General features: G+C 43.2%; 1 protein-coding gene across 7 annotated transcripts in view; it reads left to right on the top strand.

Annotated features, from left to right (window-relative positions):
- Nrf1 (nuclear respiratory factor 1) overlaps positions 1-14508 on the top strand; it is a 108309-nt gene that overhangs the window by 52748 nt on the left and 41053 nt on the right. For all 7 annotated transcript variants that reach the window (XM_057766932.1, XM_057766939.1, XM_057766898.1 and 4 more), the window contains 3 exons: positions 661-775; positions 4688-4814; positions 10551-10691. In XM_057766932.1, the coding sequence (XP_057622915.1) occupies positions 661-775; positions 4688-4814; positions 10551-10691 (383 nt within the window). The remainder of the gene's footprint in view (positions 1-660; positions 776-4687; positions 4815-10550; positions 10692-14508) is intronic.

The raw sequence follows: 14508 nt of genomic DNA, 5'->3' as shown, positions 1-14508 counted from the left end.
AAATTTTGTCTTTGATATGTTGAAACTCCTAGGCTTCTAGACTGCAATAGTAGTTCTTTATCCCTCGCCCTCGCCCTCGCCCCAAGGCCTTTGTGCAGCAGCTGCAGGGCAGCTAGCCCAGCCTTTATTAACATTTTCTTGTTGGAGTAAAGGAGTGTTGTCTCCTTGGCCAGGATCCTTTGATCATCTGGACCTTATGGCTGCTGTCTTCGTTCCCTGGCCCAGTTTTCAGCTTAGTTAGTATTCTTTCAGGTGGCCTGTATAGGTGGGAGTGTGCCTGTTCACTCGCAGTTCTCCCAGTTCCATAACTTGGCAGAGTCTTGGAGCAGTTGGAGGGAGCTAGAGATGCAGTTTCAGTGTGGATAGGCCTTTCTCTCAATGCTGCAGTATTTCCTGGTGCCTTTGAGAACACTTTCCTAATAATGTGGGCATGCTGGCAAAATAAAGCAACAGCATTGTACAAAATTCAAGATGGTGTGTGGCAGGAAGGTATAAACCATTTTGCTTCTTAAAAGACTTATTGTAAATTTAAATGGTTCGTGAGACAATATATTGAAGAACATTGATAATATCAGAAACATTCTGTTTTCACTGAGTGTGTTTTCTGTCTTGTACCCTTACAGGCTCCTGCCTAATCTCAGCACATACTTATTATTTCAGGTCCTGTGGGAATGGCTGCTGCTGCTGCTGTGGCAACCGGGAAGAAACGGAAACGTCCTCATGTGTTTGAGTCTAATCCGTCTATCCGGAAGAGACAGCAGACACGTTTGCTTCGGTGAGGGTTGTGCTACCTCATCTTGCTGTTCCTCACAGTCTTCCTGTGTGGATGGCAGGGCAAGAACATTTTTTACTAGGTTCCTCGTTAGACTTAGAATCATTCCCATTAAATTAAATGGATGAAAATCTAGAAAATATGACATAATGGATGTGTAACACTGGCTAGCTATGGTGGCATACGCCTTTAATCCCTGCGTTTGGGAGATAGAGGCAGGTGGATTTCTGTGAGTTCGAGACCAGCCTGGTCTACATAGTAAGTTTCAGGTCAGGCAGAGCTACATAGTGAGACATGTCTCAAAATAAGGAAGGAAGATGTCTAATGTCACATTAATCCATCCAGAGGAAGTTTGTGTGTCTGCTGCGTGCCAGGTGGAGAGTAACACTGAGCAACAAAGCCCCTTAAAGAATTTATATGAGGGAGAAAGAAAACAAACATACACTGTATTAAATCAGAGAGTGCTGTGGGGAGAAAAGAGCAAGTGTATCAGGAAGTCAAAGAACATAGTTGTTTCTCTATTCTGAGAATGCTCTGGGAAATCCTTTGGATGAGGCAACCTTTGCACAGAGCTGGGAGGAACTAACAGAGTGACTATGTTTAAGTCCTAGGAAGAGCATTGTAGGCAGAGGGAGTATTAAGAGCCAATGTAGTCATTTTATTGTTTGTTTTTGGAGACAGGATCTCACTAAGTAGCTCTGGCTGTCCTGAAACTCACTCTGTAGACCAAGGCTGTCCTTGAACTCAGAGATCCACCTGCCTCTGCCTTCTGAGTATTAAATCCCTGCACTACCACACCCTGTCAAGGCAGTTATTTTTTAAAAGCTGCCAGGGAAAGTATGAGTGATTAGAAGAATAAAGGAAAGCCCAGCCCATCGGGAGGCTGGCCAGCCTCTGTGGCGGTTCATGCTTACAGGTCCCAGGTCCAGCCCTGGGGACGAGGGCTGAGGTTGGAGGATTGCCACAGATTCAAGGCGTCGTTAGCATACACCTATAATCCTTGCACTCAAGAGACTGAGGTAGGCAGGTCACGATCTTTGAGCTAGCCTGGGCTACATACCAAGTTCTTACCTCAAGGGAAAGTAGAGAAAGAACTGGAGGCAGTGACTATCATTCATTTAAGAAATGATGCCTGAGTTTCTGTTTGGTATTGTGAAATGTAGGATCCTGAGTCACCGGATAATCCCTGTAAGATAGTGGAGAAGTGTGGTATTCTGTTCATTTATTGCTCCTACCCTGAATTCTCACTGTTTTTGTTTTTGTTTTTTCGAGACAGGGTTTCTCTGTGGTTTTGGAGCCTGTCCTGGCACTAGCTCTTGTAGACCAGGCTGGTCTCGAACTCACAGAGATCCGCCTGCCTCTGCCTCCCAAGTGCTGGGATTAAAGGCGTGCGCCACCACCGCCCGGCCCTGAATTCTCACTGTATCAGGGATTGTTTCTGTGACTGTGGTTATCTCAGATGGTCAACTGTAGTCCAAAAATATTAAATGGAAGGTTCTAAAATAAATAATAAGTTTTAAATAATTTTACTAATCATTGTTATAATTTGAATATTTTTAAGATTTTAGTTTAATTATTTTATGTGTAAGAGTGTTTGCCTGTGTGTATGTTTGCCCAGTATAAGTGGCTGGTGCCCACAGAGATCAGAAGAGGGGTCTGTGTGCCTGCATCGGTTTACGTGTGCCTTAGGATGTTGAATTAGGAGCGGCGAGGCTGCGTCCCCGGCACCCGCCCGCCCGCATGGCTTATGCCCCAAAATAATTACACGGAAACTGTATTCTTTTAATCACTGCCTGGCCCATTAGCTCCAGCCTCTTATTGACTAGCTCTTATATATTGATCTAACCCATTTTTAATATTCTGTGTAGCACCACGAGCTGGCTTACCAGGAAAGATCTTAACCTGCGTCTGTCTGGAGTGGGAGAATCATGACGACTCACTGACTTGGCCTCTTTCTCCCAGCATTCTGTTCTGTTTACTCCACCCACCTAAGGGTTGGCCTATCAAATGGGCCTAGGCAGTTTCTTTATTAATTAACCAATGAAAGCAACAGATTAATACAAGACCCACCTCCATCATTAGGAGGCCAGAGGCATTGAGTTCCCTGAAGCTGAAGTTACACATAGTTGTGAGGTACCTAACAGGTGTACTAGGATTCAAACTCAGGTCCTCTGAAAAAGCAGTAAACTCTTAACCACTGAGCCATCTCTTTAGCTTCTGTTACAGCTGTTTCTATGATGAGTTATTATTCATCTTTTACTGGACTTAGCTTATAAATTAAACTTTATCATTGGTCTGTATGTACAGGATAAAAACACAATATGCAAAAGGTTTGATTCTATCTCAACTTACGGTAGGTATCCAGTGGTATCTGCTTTGGAGCAGACCCCACAGATAGTGGGGAACTGCAGGGATTCTCATTTCATCCTCATGTGGAAAGCACTGTGGGTTTGTGTTCTAGTTTCTTTTCTGTAGCTGTGGTAAGTACTCTGATGACAAGCAATGGAGGGTCACAGTTCATCAGTGAGGGAAGTCAGAGCAGGAACTTGTAGTAGAAACCAGAAATACTGCCAGCTTGCTCCCTTATAGGCTTTATAGGCTTCGTTTTATATTGTTGGTATTTGTTTTTATTTTTTTTATTTTTTGCTATGTGGGAAGCCACCATGTAGACCAGGTTGGCCTTGAATTCACAAGGATGCCTGCCTTGGTTTCCCATGTGCTGGGATTAAAGGTGTCCACCACCACACCACTTGTACACTTGTACTTTAAGTAGCTTTCTTTTTTTCTTTTTGTTTTTTTTGTTTGTTTGTTTGTTTTTTGTTTTTCGAGACAGGGTTTCTCTGTGGCTTTGGAGCCTGTCCTGGAACTAGCTCTATAGACCAGGCTGGTCTCGAACTCACAGAGATCCGCCTGCCTCTGCCTCCCGAGTGCTTTAAGTAACTTTCTAACGCAGTCCAGGACCACCTGTCCAGGGAATAGTGCTGCCATAAGAACTGGGTCCTCAGTTAACAGACTTGCCCATAAGCCAGTCTGAACTCAATGGACTCCCTTCTAGGTGACTCTAGGCTGTGTCACGTTGACAGTGTGTCTATGTCAAAATAAAATATAAAGCTGTGGCTAGGCATTGTGATGCCCACCTGCAAACCTGACCTGGAGGATGGAGGCAGAGGATCAGGAGTTTCTTTGAATAAAATATATCAGTGTGAAATGAGTAATGACTGTATCAATAAAAAATTGTCATTTGAACCACTTTTATTAATTATAGAGATAACAAAATAAGTCTGTGAGTGACATCTCAGCAGTCACACTTAAAATTGTAAATAAATTAGTGTTGAAGCTTAGCTGGGTGTATTGGTTATACCTTTGATTGGAGCACTTGGTAGGCAGAGGCAGGCAGATCTCTGAGTTTGAGGCCAGCCTGGTCTGCATATCGAGTTCTAGGACAACCAGAGCTATGTAGAGACCTTGCCTCAAGAAAAAAAGATGAGCCGGGTGGTGGTGGTGGTGCAGGCCTTTAATCCCAGCACTTGGGAGGCAGAGGCAGGTGGATCTCTATGAGTTGGAGACCATCCTGGTCTACAAGAGCTAGTTCCAGGACAGGCTCCAAAACCAGAGAAACCCTGTCTCGAAAAACCAAAAAAAAAAAAAGAAAAAAGAAAAACAGAAAAGAAAAAAGATGTAACTTACTGCATTAAAAGTTGTCATGTCTGTGTCCTGAGGCATAAGCCCAGTACATCCGTATGTGGTAGGTTAAGAGAGTATGTACAGTTTCTCTGACAGAATTCCATACTTCACTCTCCTTTCTCAAATTTCAGAACATATTTGATCAGAATTGTCTCAAATCATAGCAAGTTTAGTCTGTTCCATCACGGTAGTTTCTATCACCCTGTAACCTTTTATTTGTATTCTCTTCAGGAAGCTGAGAGCCACGTTAGATGAATACACTACCCGAGTGGGACAGCAAGCTATCGTTCTCTGTATCTCACCCTCCAAACCCAACCCCGTCTTCAAGGTGTTCGGAGCAGCGCCTCTGGAGAATGTGGTGAGTCGGATCTCAGCTGTGCTCCCGGAAGCCCTTTGCTTTGTGCAGATTTTTCTCTGTTTATTCCTCTTTCCAGTTCAGTGCTCAGTATTTTCTTCCACCTCTCTAGGGATGGAAGGTGGCGACTGGTTTTCAAACTACTTTATGTAGTAATATGATATTATGCTCTTTGGACTGATTTGGGAGCCCACCATCCAGTGCCCAAATGAATCACACCCGGAATCTTATTCTTATTTATAAACATCCGGCCTTAGCTTGCCTTGTTTCTTGCCTGCTTTGCTTTTTTCTTTCTTTTTTGGTTTTTCGAGACAGGGTTTCTCTGTAGCTTTGGAACCTGTCTTGGAACTAGCTCTGTAGACCAGGCTGGCTTTGAACTCACAGAGATCCTCTTGCCTCTGCCTCCCGATTAAAGGCGTGCGCCACCACTGCCCATCCTTGCCCACTTTTCTTAATTTACATTATCTTGTCTACCCTCTGGCCTCTGCGTTTTTCCCGTTTTCTTACTACCTTAACTTACTCTGTGGATTGCTGGGTAGCTGGCCCCTGATATCCTCCTCCTCTCGGGCCGCTACTCAGAATCCCTTTCCAGTTTCCTTCTTCTATATATTCTCCCTGCCTGCCAGCCCTGCCTGTCCCTTTCTCCTGCCTCGCTATTGGCCATTCAGACCATCAGTTGTTCAAGACAGGCAAAGTATCACAGCTTCCCAGAGTTAAACAAATATAAATAAAAGTAACACACCTTAAAATAATATTTCCCACAACTTTGTGCAGGTTGAAACCAAAAAGATCAGCGCCTTGGCGATAGTCGGAAAGATGCCTTATTGCTTGCGTTCATTTGTCAATCAAGAACAGAGCAGATGGTAGAACTTTGAACCTAGTTTGATGCTTGACTTGACCAGAGCTGTTTTATGCCTTGTGCACATAGAATGATGATTTTTAAAAAAATGTTCATTGCTGTTTCTCATTGCTAACTCAAGGTATTGTACCCCACCAGGAGCAGTGAACACAAGGACAATATTTGATTTGTTATGAAACCAGTATAGGACTAATGAGGTAGCCCAGTTGGGAGAGCCCTTGCCTAGTATGCATGAGGTCTTGGTTTCCATCCTAAGCGCTTTACCCGCTGCCATGGCACAAGTAGTCTCACATCCAGGAGTGTGCAAACAAGGGGGTCAGGTATCCAAGGTCATTCGTTCTTGGCTACAAATTGAGTTCAAGGCCATCTTGTGCTAAATTAGATACCACTTTTTTAAAAAAAATGTGAAAGTTTTTATTCATATCTGAAACAAAACACTAGATGATTCCAGGATAATGATTTTATGAGTTAAACTGGAAGCGTATTATTAATCACATATTTGGGTATGTCTTTTAAAAATATCTTTTGCTTTTTTCAAAAAAGTTGGTTTAGTTGGGCATGGTGACGCATGACTTTATTCCCAGCAGGAGAGCCAGATATATAGATCTTTGTGGGTTCAAGGCCAGCTTGGTCTACATAATTTTACTTTTGTGTTATGTTGTTTTTGTTTTGTGTGTGTGTGTGTGTGTGTGTGTGTGTGTGTGTGTGTGTGGCTTGTAAGTGCATGTGCGTGCATGTGTGCTCTTGGAGGCCCAATGAAGGCATGAGGTCCCCTGGCACTGGAGTTACAGATAGTTGTAAGCCACTGTGTGATGTGGGTGCTGGAGGTTGAACACAGGTCATCTGGAAGAACAGCCAGCGTTCTTAACCACTGAGCCATCTTTCCACACCCCGTAATTTAAGCAAGGAAGGAAGGAAATATTTTCCACTTGCATTTTCCCTCGATGTCGTGTGTGTACAATGAGGACAAGAGTTCCTTCTTTCCTGGGGACAGACGTGAATCTGTCTGCCTACGTAAACTCCTAAAGGGGAGTGGTGTGAGAGCCCTGGGCTTAGGCGGTGATGCAGCTGAATTGCTGTGACTGTGCTCTGAGGGCAGCTGGCTCTGTGTGGACCCTGGACTTTCTTGAGCTTTTTAGAAATAGCCTAAAATATTTTCTTGAATAACAGAGTAAAAACTTCGCAAGAACTCCAGGGCTTTTGAAGGTAGAACTCTTTTGTCAGAGCCAGGCGCCTGGAGCATTTAGCTGAGCCCACTGAGGACAAGCCATTCAGTCAGAAAGGGCTGAGGTAGCTCTGGAATGACCACCAGCTGCCTACCTTTATTTCCTTCCTCTTCCTGATAGATAAGTGGACTGTGTCCCTCATTTGGTTATATGGGTTTTAGAAAGTGGTTTCACTTATAAAATGTAGAAAAATGTTTTAAAAGTATAGCTGGGGAGATTGCTCCTTTGGTGAATCACCATGCAAGCCTGGGGGCCTTGTTTGAATCCTCAGAATTCAAGCTGGGTGTGGTAGCCTGTGTCTGTGAGCCCACTGCTCCTGCTGAGTCCTGACCTGTGTGCGGACCCACACTCACAGAGAAGTGTTTTAATTTTCAAGTTTTGACACCAGATATCTGTGCTACTGACACAGTTCCGTGGATAAAGGCTCTTGCTGACAAGCCCAATGACTTGAGTTCAGTACCTGGAATCCACATGGTGGGAGGGGGGGATCCGTTTCTTCATGCTGTCCTCTGACCTTCACACACAGTGCCATAGCACGTGCATATAGAGAGGCAGGAGAAAATAAATATAAAATCTTGGTGTAAAACAAATAAACCTAGGAGTCCAGAGTTGGTGGGGGAGCTGGAGCAGGCTCCTGTCAGCCAGAGTTGGTGGGGGAGCTGGAGCAGGCTCCTGTCAGCCAGAGTCCAGTGTGAGACTGCTCCGTGCTCGTACAGCTCTCAGTCACACACCCCAGATACTTTCGGTCTCAGTGGCTTCTGTGTGCAGTTTTAAAAAGATCTTTTATAGAACTTTCCAAAGACTACTCCTGTCCAGAGTTCTTCAGAAATACAGAAGAGTCACGGTGTATTCTTCAAGGTTATTTATTTGCAACCTGACTAAAGACCAGTTTCTAAATTTTCAATAGTAAATCTGTACAAAATTGTAATGATTTGTGTAAACACCCTAAACCTAACCTTCCATCCCTGGTATTCATGAGAATATGTGGTAATGTACCTTCCTGTGTATCTGAATACATGAAATATTTCATGATACGTGTTAAAAAAGACTGCTCAGCAGATTCATGTAGTCATTGTGCACACTGTATTCTGGGAACAATACTATAAATGACACATAATTATTTGAGACCAGAAATTTAAAGCAGGAAGGTAAAGACAGGAACACTTGAGAAGGTCTTTCAGAACATATGTGGAAATTGAGTTGGACTTTGAAAAAGAGGCAATATTTGGATAAGAAGCAGAATTAAAGGCCCAGAAGTAGAAAAGAACTTGCTAGAAGCAAAAACTAGTGAGGAGGCTGGCCAGCAGTTTTAGATGCACTGAGATTTTAGAGGACTGGAAAATGAGGTTTGTGAGTAGGGGGTGGGGATACATCTCAGAATTGAGCGATCAGATGGAATTGAAACACCGGCTTTATGATTCTCAGAAATCTACTTTACCAAGCAAGCTTAGATGGGAGTGCTGTGTTCACCTGGAATTGTTTTGTTGCAAATTACTCTAAAACTTACTCCACTGGCATTTTTAAATAAGCATTGTCAAGGAATTATACAGCATTGTTAAGTTTAGCAAAATACCAGAATATGGCTTTTCCTGATTCATAAAAATGGCTGAAGTTACCAGGCAGTGATGGCACAAGTCTTTAATCTCAGCACTTGGGAGGCAAAGGCAAGTGGATCCCTGTGAGTTCAAGGCCAGCCTGGTCTACAGAGGGAGTTCCAGGGTAGCCAGGGCTATACAGAGAAATCCTATCTCAACCTCCCCCACCCAAAAGACTGAAACTGTTTGATACTGACTAATGTAATAATAATAATAACCCAGTATTTTCTCATCTTCGAATGCCAAGTATTGCCAACACAATCAAAGGTGTTTTTATACCATTTTCATTCCTCCTATGGGCCTGCACGCGTAAATTCAACTTGATGCACTAAATTAAAAAAGTCCAGCCGGGCAGTGGTGGCGCACGCCTGTAATCCCAGCACTCGGGAGGCAGAGGCAGACGGATCTCTGTGAGTTCGAGGCCAGCCTGGTCTAGAAGAGCTAGTTCCAGGACAGGAACCAAAAACTACGGAGAAACCCTGTCACGAAAATCAAAAAAAAAAAAAGACTTGGAAGAGTTAGACTTATTCCATGTCCCAGTCCCCTTTTGGATTAGAAGCCTATATATTGCCAGTGCATATGCCATAATAAACATACTGATGATGCATTTGAAACTTTTTTGTTTTAGTATAAAACTGAATTAGTTGGGTTATAATGAGTCTAGTATTTGGGCCATTTTTCTTTCTTCTCCTTAGTGTTCCTAGCTGTAGATTTTCTAGCTTTGGAACTTGGTCTGGATTCTGTTCAGGTGTTTGGGGTCGTGTATGGGAACTCTCTCTTTTGAGCCTCACAGTGAGACACCAGTAAGGAAGTAAGCTCACTGAGCAGAAAACATTATTGGTTCTTGGCAAATTCGTTTTGTCCCCCTACCCTGTCCTAAGAGAATGTCTTAAGGCCTGAAAACAAGTTAATTTCCCATCTTGTCTAGTTACATTTCCATAATTCCATGGCTTTATTATCTCTAGAGACATCCTTATCCCCCTTGTATATTCTTCTAAATGAATAAGCCCATTATTGATGGTTATGGATCTAGTGTGTGCCACCTCCTCTTTTTTTTTTTTTTTTTTTTTTTTTGGTGTGTATGTGTGTGTGTTTTGTTTTTTGTTTTGTTTTTTGAGGCAGGGTTTCTCGATTTCTCTGTGTAGCCCTAGTTGTCTGGAACTCGCTCTGTAGACCGGGCTAGCCTCAAACTCACCTGCCTCTGCCTCCCAAATGCTGGGATTAAAGGTGTGCACCACCATTAGCCAGCATGCCTCCTCTTCTTGCTCATAATAGAAGGATGTGCACTGCACTCTGCACTGTCTCTGCAGGGGGATCTGCTGTCTTGAGATAACCGTTCACTACACTGGTGAAGAATAGATTCAGGGAACAACACTGATTCAGAACTGCACTGACACGCAGTGAGGCACATGGCTTTGGAGTTCACCACTGTCTCCAGGGAGTACCTGAAGGGAGCAGAGGTTGACCAATGGGGCTCCCTAGCCTCAGGCCTGACTAGTAATGGTACTTTTGGCACTGAGATGTATTATCCATCTCTTGCTTTGTCTGATTCTTTTCAGTCCAGCCTCTTAAGCACTTAGATCTCCTGCCCATATGGTACCTGGCATTCTCAAACAATAGCAGCAGTTTCAAATACATTAGAGTTTAGAGACGTAAGTTCTCAGATCTGGAAAATGATTTTGACAGTGAACTGTCATACTTGATGTGACCTGTACAACTGGCCTGGGAAATGCAGAGTAATGAATATTATTTACATTGTACCTGGAACAAGTGATGGATCTCTGTGGATTGAGAAAACATGACTTTTAAGTTCTATAGAACTTTTCTACTGGCTCCTTCCTATTGTTGTTAACCTAAAATTTCATCATCTTTTTATTTGATTCTGTTTAGTGGTGTCTTTGGGGCCAATGGGTATTTTCACCTTCTACTTGGAGGAGTGTTTGTTCTTGAGGCTCTGCGGTGGCTAAGGGACACCAGCCCAACCACTTTCTTGTTGCTTAGCACCAGCCCTCCCTGGCTGTTGAGCATCTTGTTTATTTCTGCTCCTAATTCCCTGCAGGTGCGAAAGTACAAGAGCATGATCCTGGAAGACTTGGAGTCTGCTCTGGCAGAACACGCCCCTGCGCCACAGGAGGTTAATTCAGAGCTGCCACCTCTCACCATAGACGGGATTCCTGTCTCTGTGGACAAAATGACCCAGGTACAGGGCGGGAAGTGAGGAGGAGGAGATGCAAAGACAAGAGATGCAGTCGTGGGCGGGCCTCTTTTCACTTTTCTAGCTTTGTCTTGGGTAGTGTGGTCACACACAGACATACACTAGAGTGTGTGGCAGCCTTGGAGAAGACAGAGTCCCAGGGGGCGCCTCCTGACCAAGCACATACATGCCCTCTCCTCCTGCTGACCACCCTCTCTGGGGTCTCTGTGCTAGGAAAGGAAGCTTTCTGCTTGGAAATGGTTTGACCTGGAAACTCTTAGACAGTTCAGGTGTCAAGGGAGATGAGTGTAAGAGGCTGGTCTGCACCTTTACCCTCCAAACAGGCTTTTGAGGCAGGGTCCCTCTGTAGCCCTGACTGAACTGGAACTTGCTATGAATACCATGCTGACCTCAAATTCAAAGCAGCTGTCTCAAGTGCTGGGACTAATGCATGTGCCACCACACTTGACTTTTTCACTAACTTTTGGTTTTGGTCTGTTTCTCCATGTACAATTTTAGAGCAATAACTTTTATTTTTTACTGCTGTTCAGTTCAGATGTCCAGCACCTAAAATCTCAGGCCATCTGAACAATAGTACCTGCTTAGGAAATGACCTAAGACTATTGTTGGAACAAAGCTGATTTCAGTAATGTAGTGGTCAGCTGGTTCCGTGAAGAGGTCTGAACTTGGGAAACATTGCATTTTATAAATAGAAAGCTGAGACCCTGTCTAAAGAAAATAATATTAAACCTGAACTGTGGCCTGTCTGTGGACATGTAGAGTATTTCAGTAAGGGCTTAGAAAGAAAGGCGCATTCCTAGGTTTTCATAGTTGGTGTTCATTCTTTTGCTAGTTCCATTGTGCATGGTTACCTTTAAGAATCTGCTTCCTCAGCCATGAAATACATGTAAAACCAGCTTTTCCTCTGGTGTAGGATACTAGTGTAGAACCCTTTTCTGCGTGGGTTTTTCTCCCTTACTGCCATGTTTGATGTGTTAGTTGAAATAGTCCAAGGTTTTGTGTTTGTTTGTTTGTTTGTTTATTTGTTCATTTATTTATTTGTTCATTTATTTATTTGTTCATTTATTTATTTATTTATTTGTTTATTTATTACTTTTTCGAGACAGGGTTTCTCTGTGGTTTTGGAGCCTGTCCTGGAACTAGCTCTTGTAGACCAGGCTGGTCTCGAACTCACAGAGATCCGCCTGCCTCTGCCTCCCAAGTGCTGGGATTAAAGGCGTGCGCCACCACCTCCCGGCTAGTCCAAGGTTTTGATGGTAATGAATATGCTTAAATGCTGATTTTCATAAAGAACATTCAATATCACAGAAGTTAGAGCAAACAGCTGCTGTTTGAAAGGAAAACATTGGAACCTCTGTGTGCTCCGTTCCATGCCACACGCTCGGTAGATAGATCATGACACAGTGACAGAGCCAAGGAAAGACGGTGCTTTCTCGTAAGCCTGCGTGTTCACTGCTGTGCACTCCCTGCTGTCCCTCTCACTACAGACGACGACAGGAAACGAACATAACAGACAGCTGAGTGCCTCAGCATTCTAAAGGAGCTGGGGGAGTCCACATGGTGGACGGAGAGAACTGGCCTCCAGAGTTGTCTTCTGTCCCCACAATAAATAAACAGTAATTACAGTGTGAGGAGGAATAAGTAGGGTGATAAAAGACCAATCCTAATTGGCTGGAAATCTCTAAGTATTCAGAAACTGGCATTTTCTTCCTCTACCTTTTATTGTTTTGCTTTCCTCATATACATTCATCTTAAGATGAGCCAAATATCTCTCAATTTTAAATGATCTAAAAGCCTTTCCCTTTTAATAGTAGTAATGAAAGAGTGTTTAATTTCAAACCAAGCCTGAATAGATAGACAAGAGCCATGTTTGGGAAAAGTACTTGTACGTACTGCCCCTGAGAATATAAGCTGGCAGGAACAGAGTAGGGCAGAGTGAAGTTTAAAGTGTGCGTGTCCAGTATTGGACAGTTGGCTCAGCATTTAATCTGAATTTGCTTCTCAGCTCCTGTGTTGGGTAGCTTGCAACTGCCTATAACTGCAGTTCCAGCAGACCTGACAGCTCATGCATATAATTGAAAATAAAAATATAAATAATCTTTAAAAGGTATGTGGTTTGCTCTCTAGTAAAGCTGGGGTGATTGTTTACTGTTTGTGGCAGCATTGTTTACATTAGGAAAGTTTGAGAATATATAACTTAACTAGTGGGTTAAATTATAATAGGAATGTCAACTGCTTACATGGGAGGAGGCATACCATGACTCAAAGATGACGGTTCTATACCATTCAGTGACCTAATAGGTACGAAAAAGAGTGCTCTGTATAAGAATGTACCTCAAACTATTAAGTGATTACTATTGCATGATGACATCATGAATGATTTTCATTATCTTTGTAGATAGATAAACACCAATTATTAATTTTGTGATTTTTTTTCCTTATGGATTGTTTTTATAATCACAAATCAAATTTTTTTGTTTTCATCATAAGCTTGAATTTTTTTTTTTTAGGGTACAAGTTTGATAATGTTTCTGCTCTGTTTTGACCAAAGAACACTTTTCTTCTTTATATTGGAACAAAAAAATGGCAAGAACTCTTTTTACCACCTTGTATTTCTTTAGAGCTACCAAGTGTTGGAAGGCACACTATTAAATTATTCATTTGTTGTGTGTGTGTGTGTGTGTGTGAGAGAGAGAGAGAGAGAGAGAGAGAGAGAGAGAGAGAGAGAGAGAGAACACTATAGGCAAGAAAGCAGAATTCATATATGACTATAGCCAAAAAAGAAACAATACAAGTATGGCCTGGATTTCAGACTCTGTGGGTAATTTATAACTTCCTTAAATTGGTTTGTGTTTTGTTTTGAGATATGGCCTCATTATATAGCTCTGGGCCTGCCTCTGCCTCCCAGGTGTTGGAATTAAAGGTATGTGCCACCATAACCAGAATGTCTTGAACTTTTTGAGTTCAAGCAGTTCTGCCTCCGTCTGCCAGGTAACAGAGACTCTAGTTGTGTGCTGCTGCGTATGCCTTGTTTTTCAGGAACTTGGAGTGTTGTGTTAATAAATTGTTGTAGGTATGTCAGTCAGACCAGGGTCTAGAGAGTGGGCTTCATCTATGCTCAGACATTGCCCTGCATCTTGTCAGATGCCTGCTGTGGTTGGAACGAGGCCTGGGGCCTAGCTCCAGCTGATTCTAGCCAGTGCTGCTAGTTCTCAGCTGCACTCTGAGCCTGAGAATTACATTGTTTCCTGAAGGGTTTTTGTCACTTAAAACAGTCTTCTTGGTGGTTGTGGGGAGAGGAATGACACAGCCTTTGACCCCAGCACTTGGGAGACTGGGAAGTGGATCTCTTAATTTGAGGATAGCCTGGTCTACACAGTGAGTTCCAAGCTAACCAGAGCTCTGTAGTGCGTTAGGGGAGAGGCGAGAAAGAGACAGTTCCCTGTGCCCCAGGTGAGTACGAAAGGGCTCTTGGTCTGCAGAGGTTGGACATTTTTGAGAGAGCTGTTTGAAAAGATAGAGGTAAAGAGTGTATTATTATAGGCAGAATTATAGAAAACTCCTCATCCCTGGAAAGCCTGCAGTATCACTGGTTCATTCTCCTCTTTCCCTTGGCTCTTCTCCTGCCCCTTGAACTTGCTGTCTTCCTCTATTCTCACTGGGCCATCGTCGTTGCATTAGTAAGTAGTCCCTGGGAGTGATGATGCAACCGGGCAGTGATTCACGAGTGTCAGGAAGAAATAGTCCACTCAGCAGCTGCTTCATTAGGAAGACAGTCACAAACTGTTCATTTTCCTTAGAA

The sequence above is a fragment of the Chionomys nivalis genome, chromosome 1 (genome assembly GCF_950005125.1).
Source record: "Chionomys nivalis chromosome 1, mChiNiv1.1, whole genome shotgun sequence".
Lineage (NCBI taxonomy): Eukaryota > Metazoa > Chordata > Mammalia > Rodentia > Cricetidae > Chionomys > Chionomys nivalis.
This window is presented reverse-complemented; position numbering and strand designations above follow the sequence as displayed.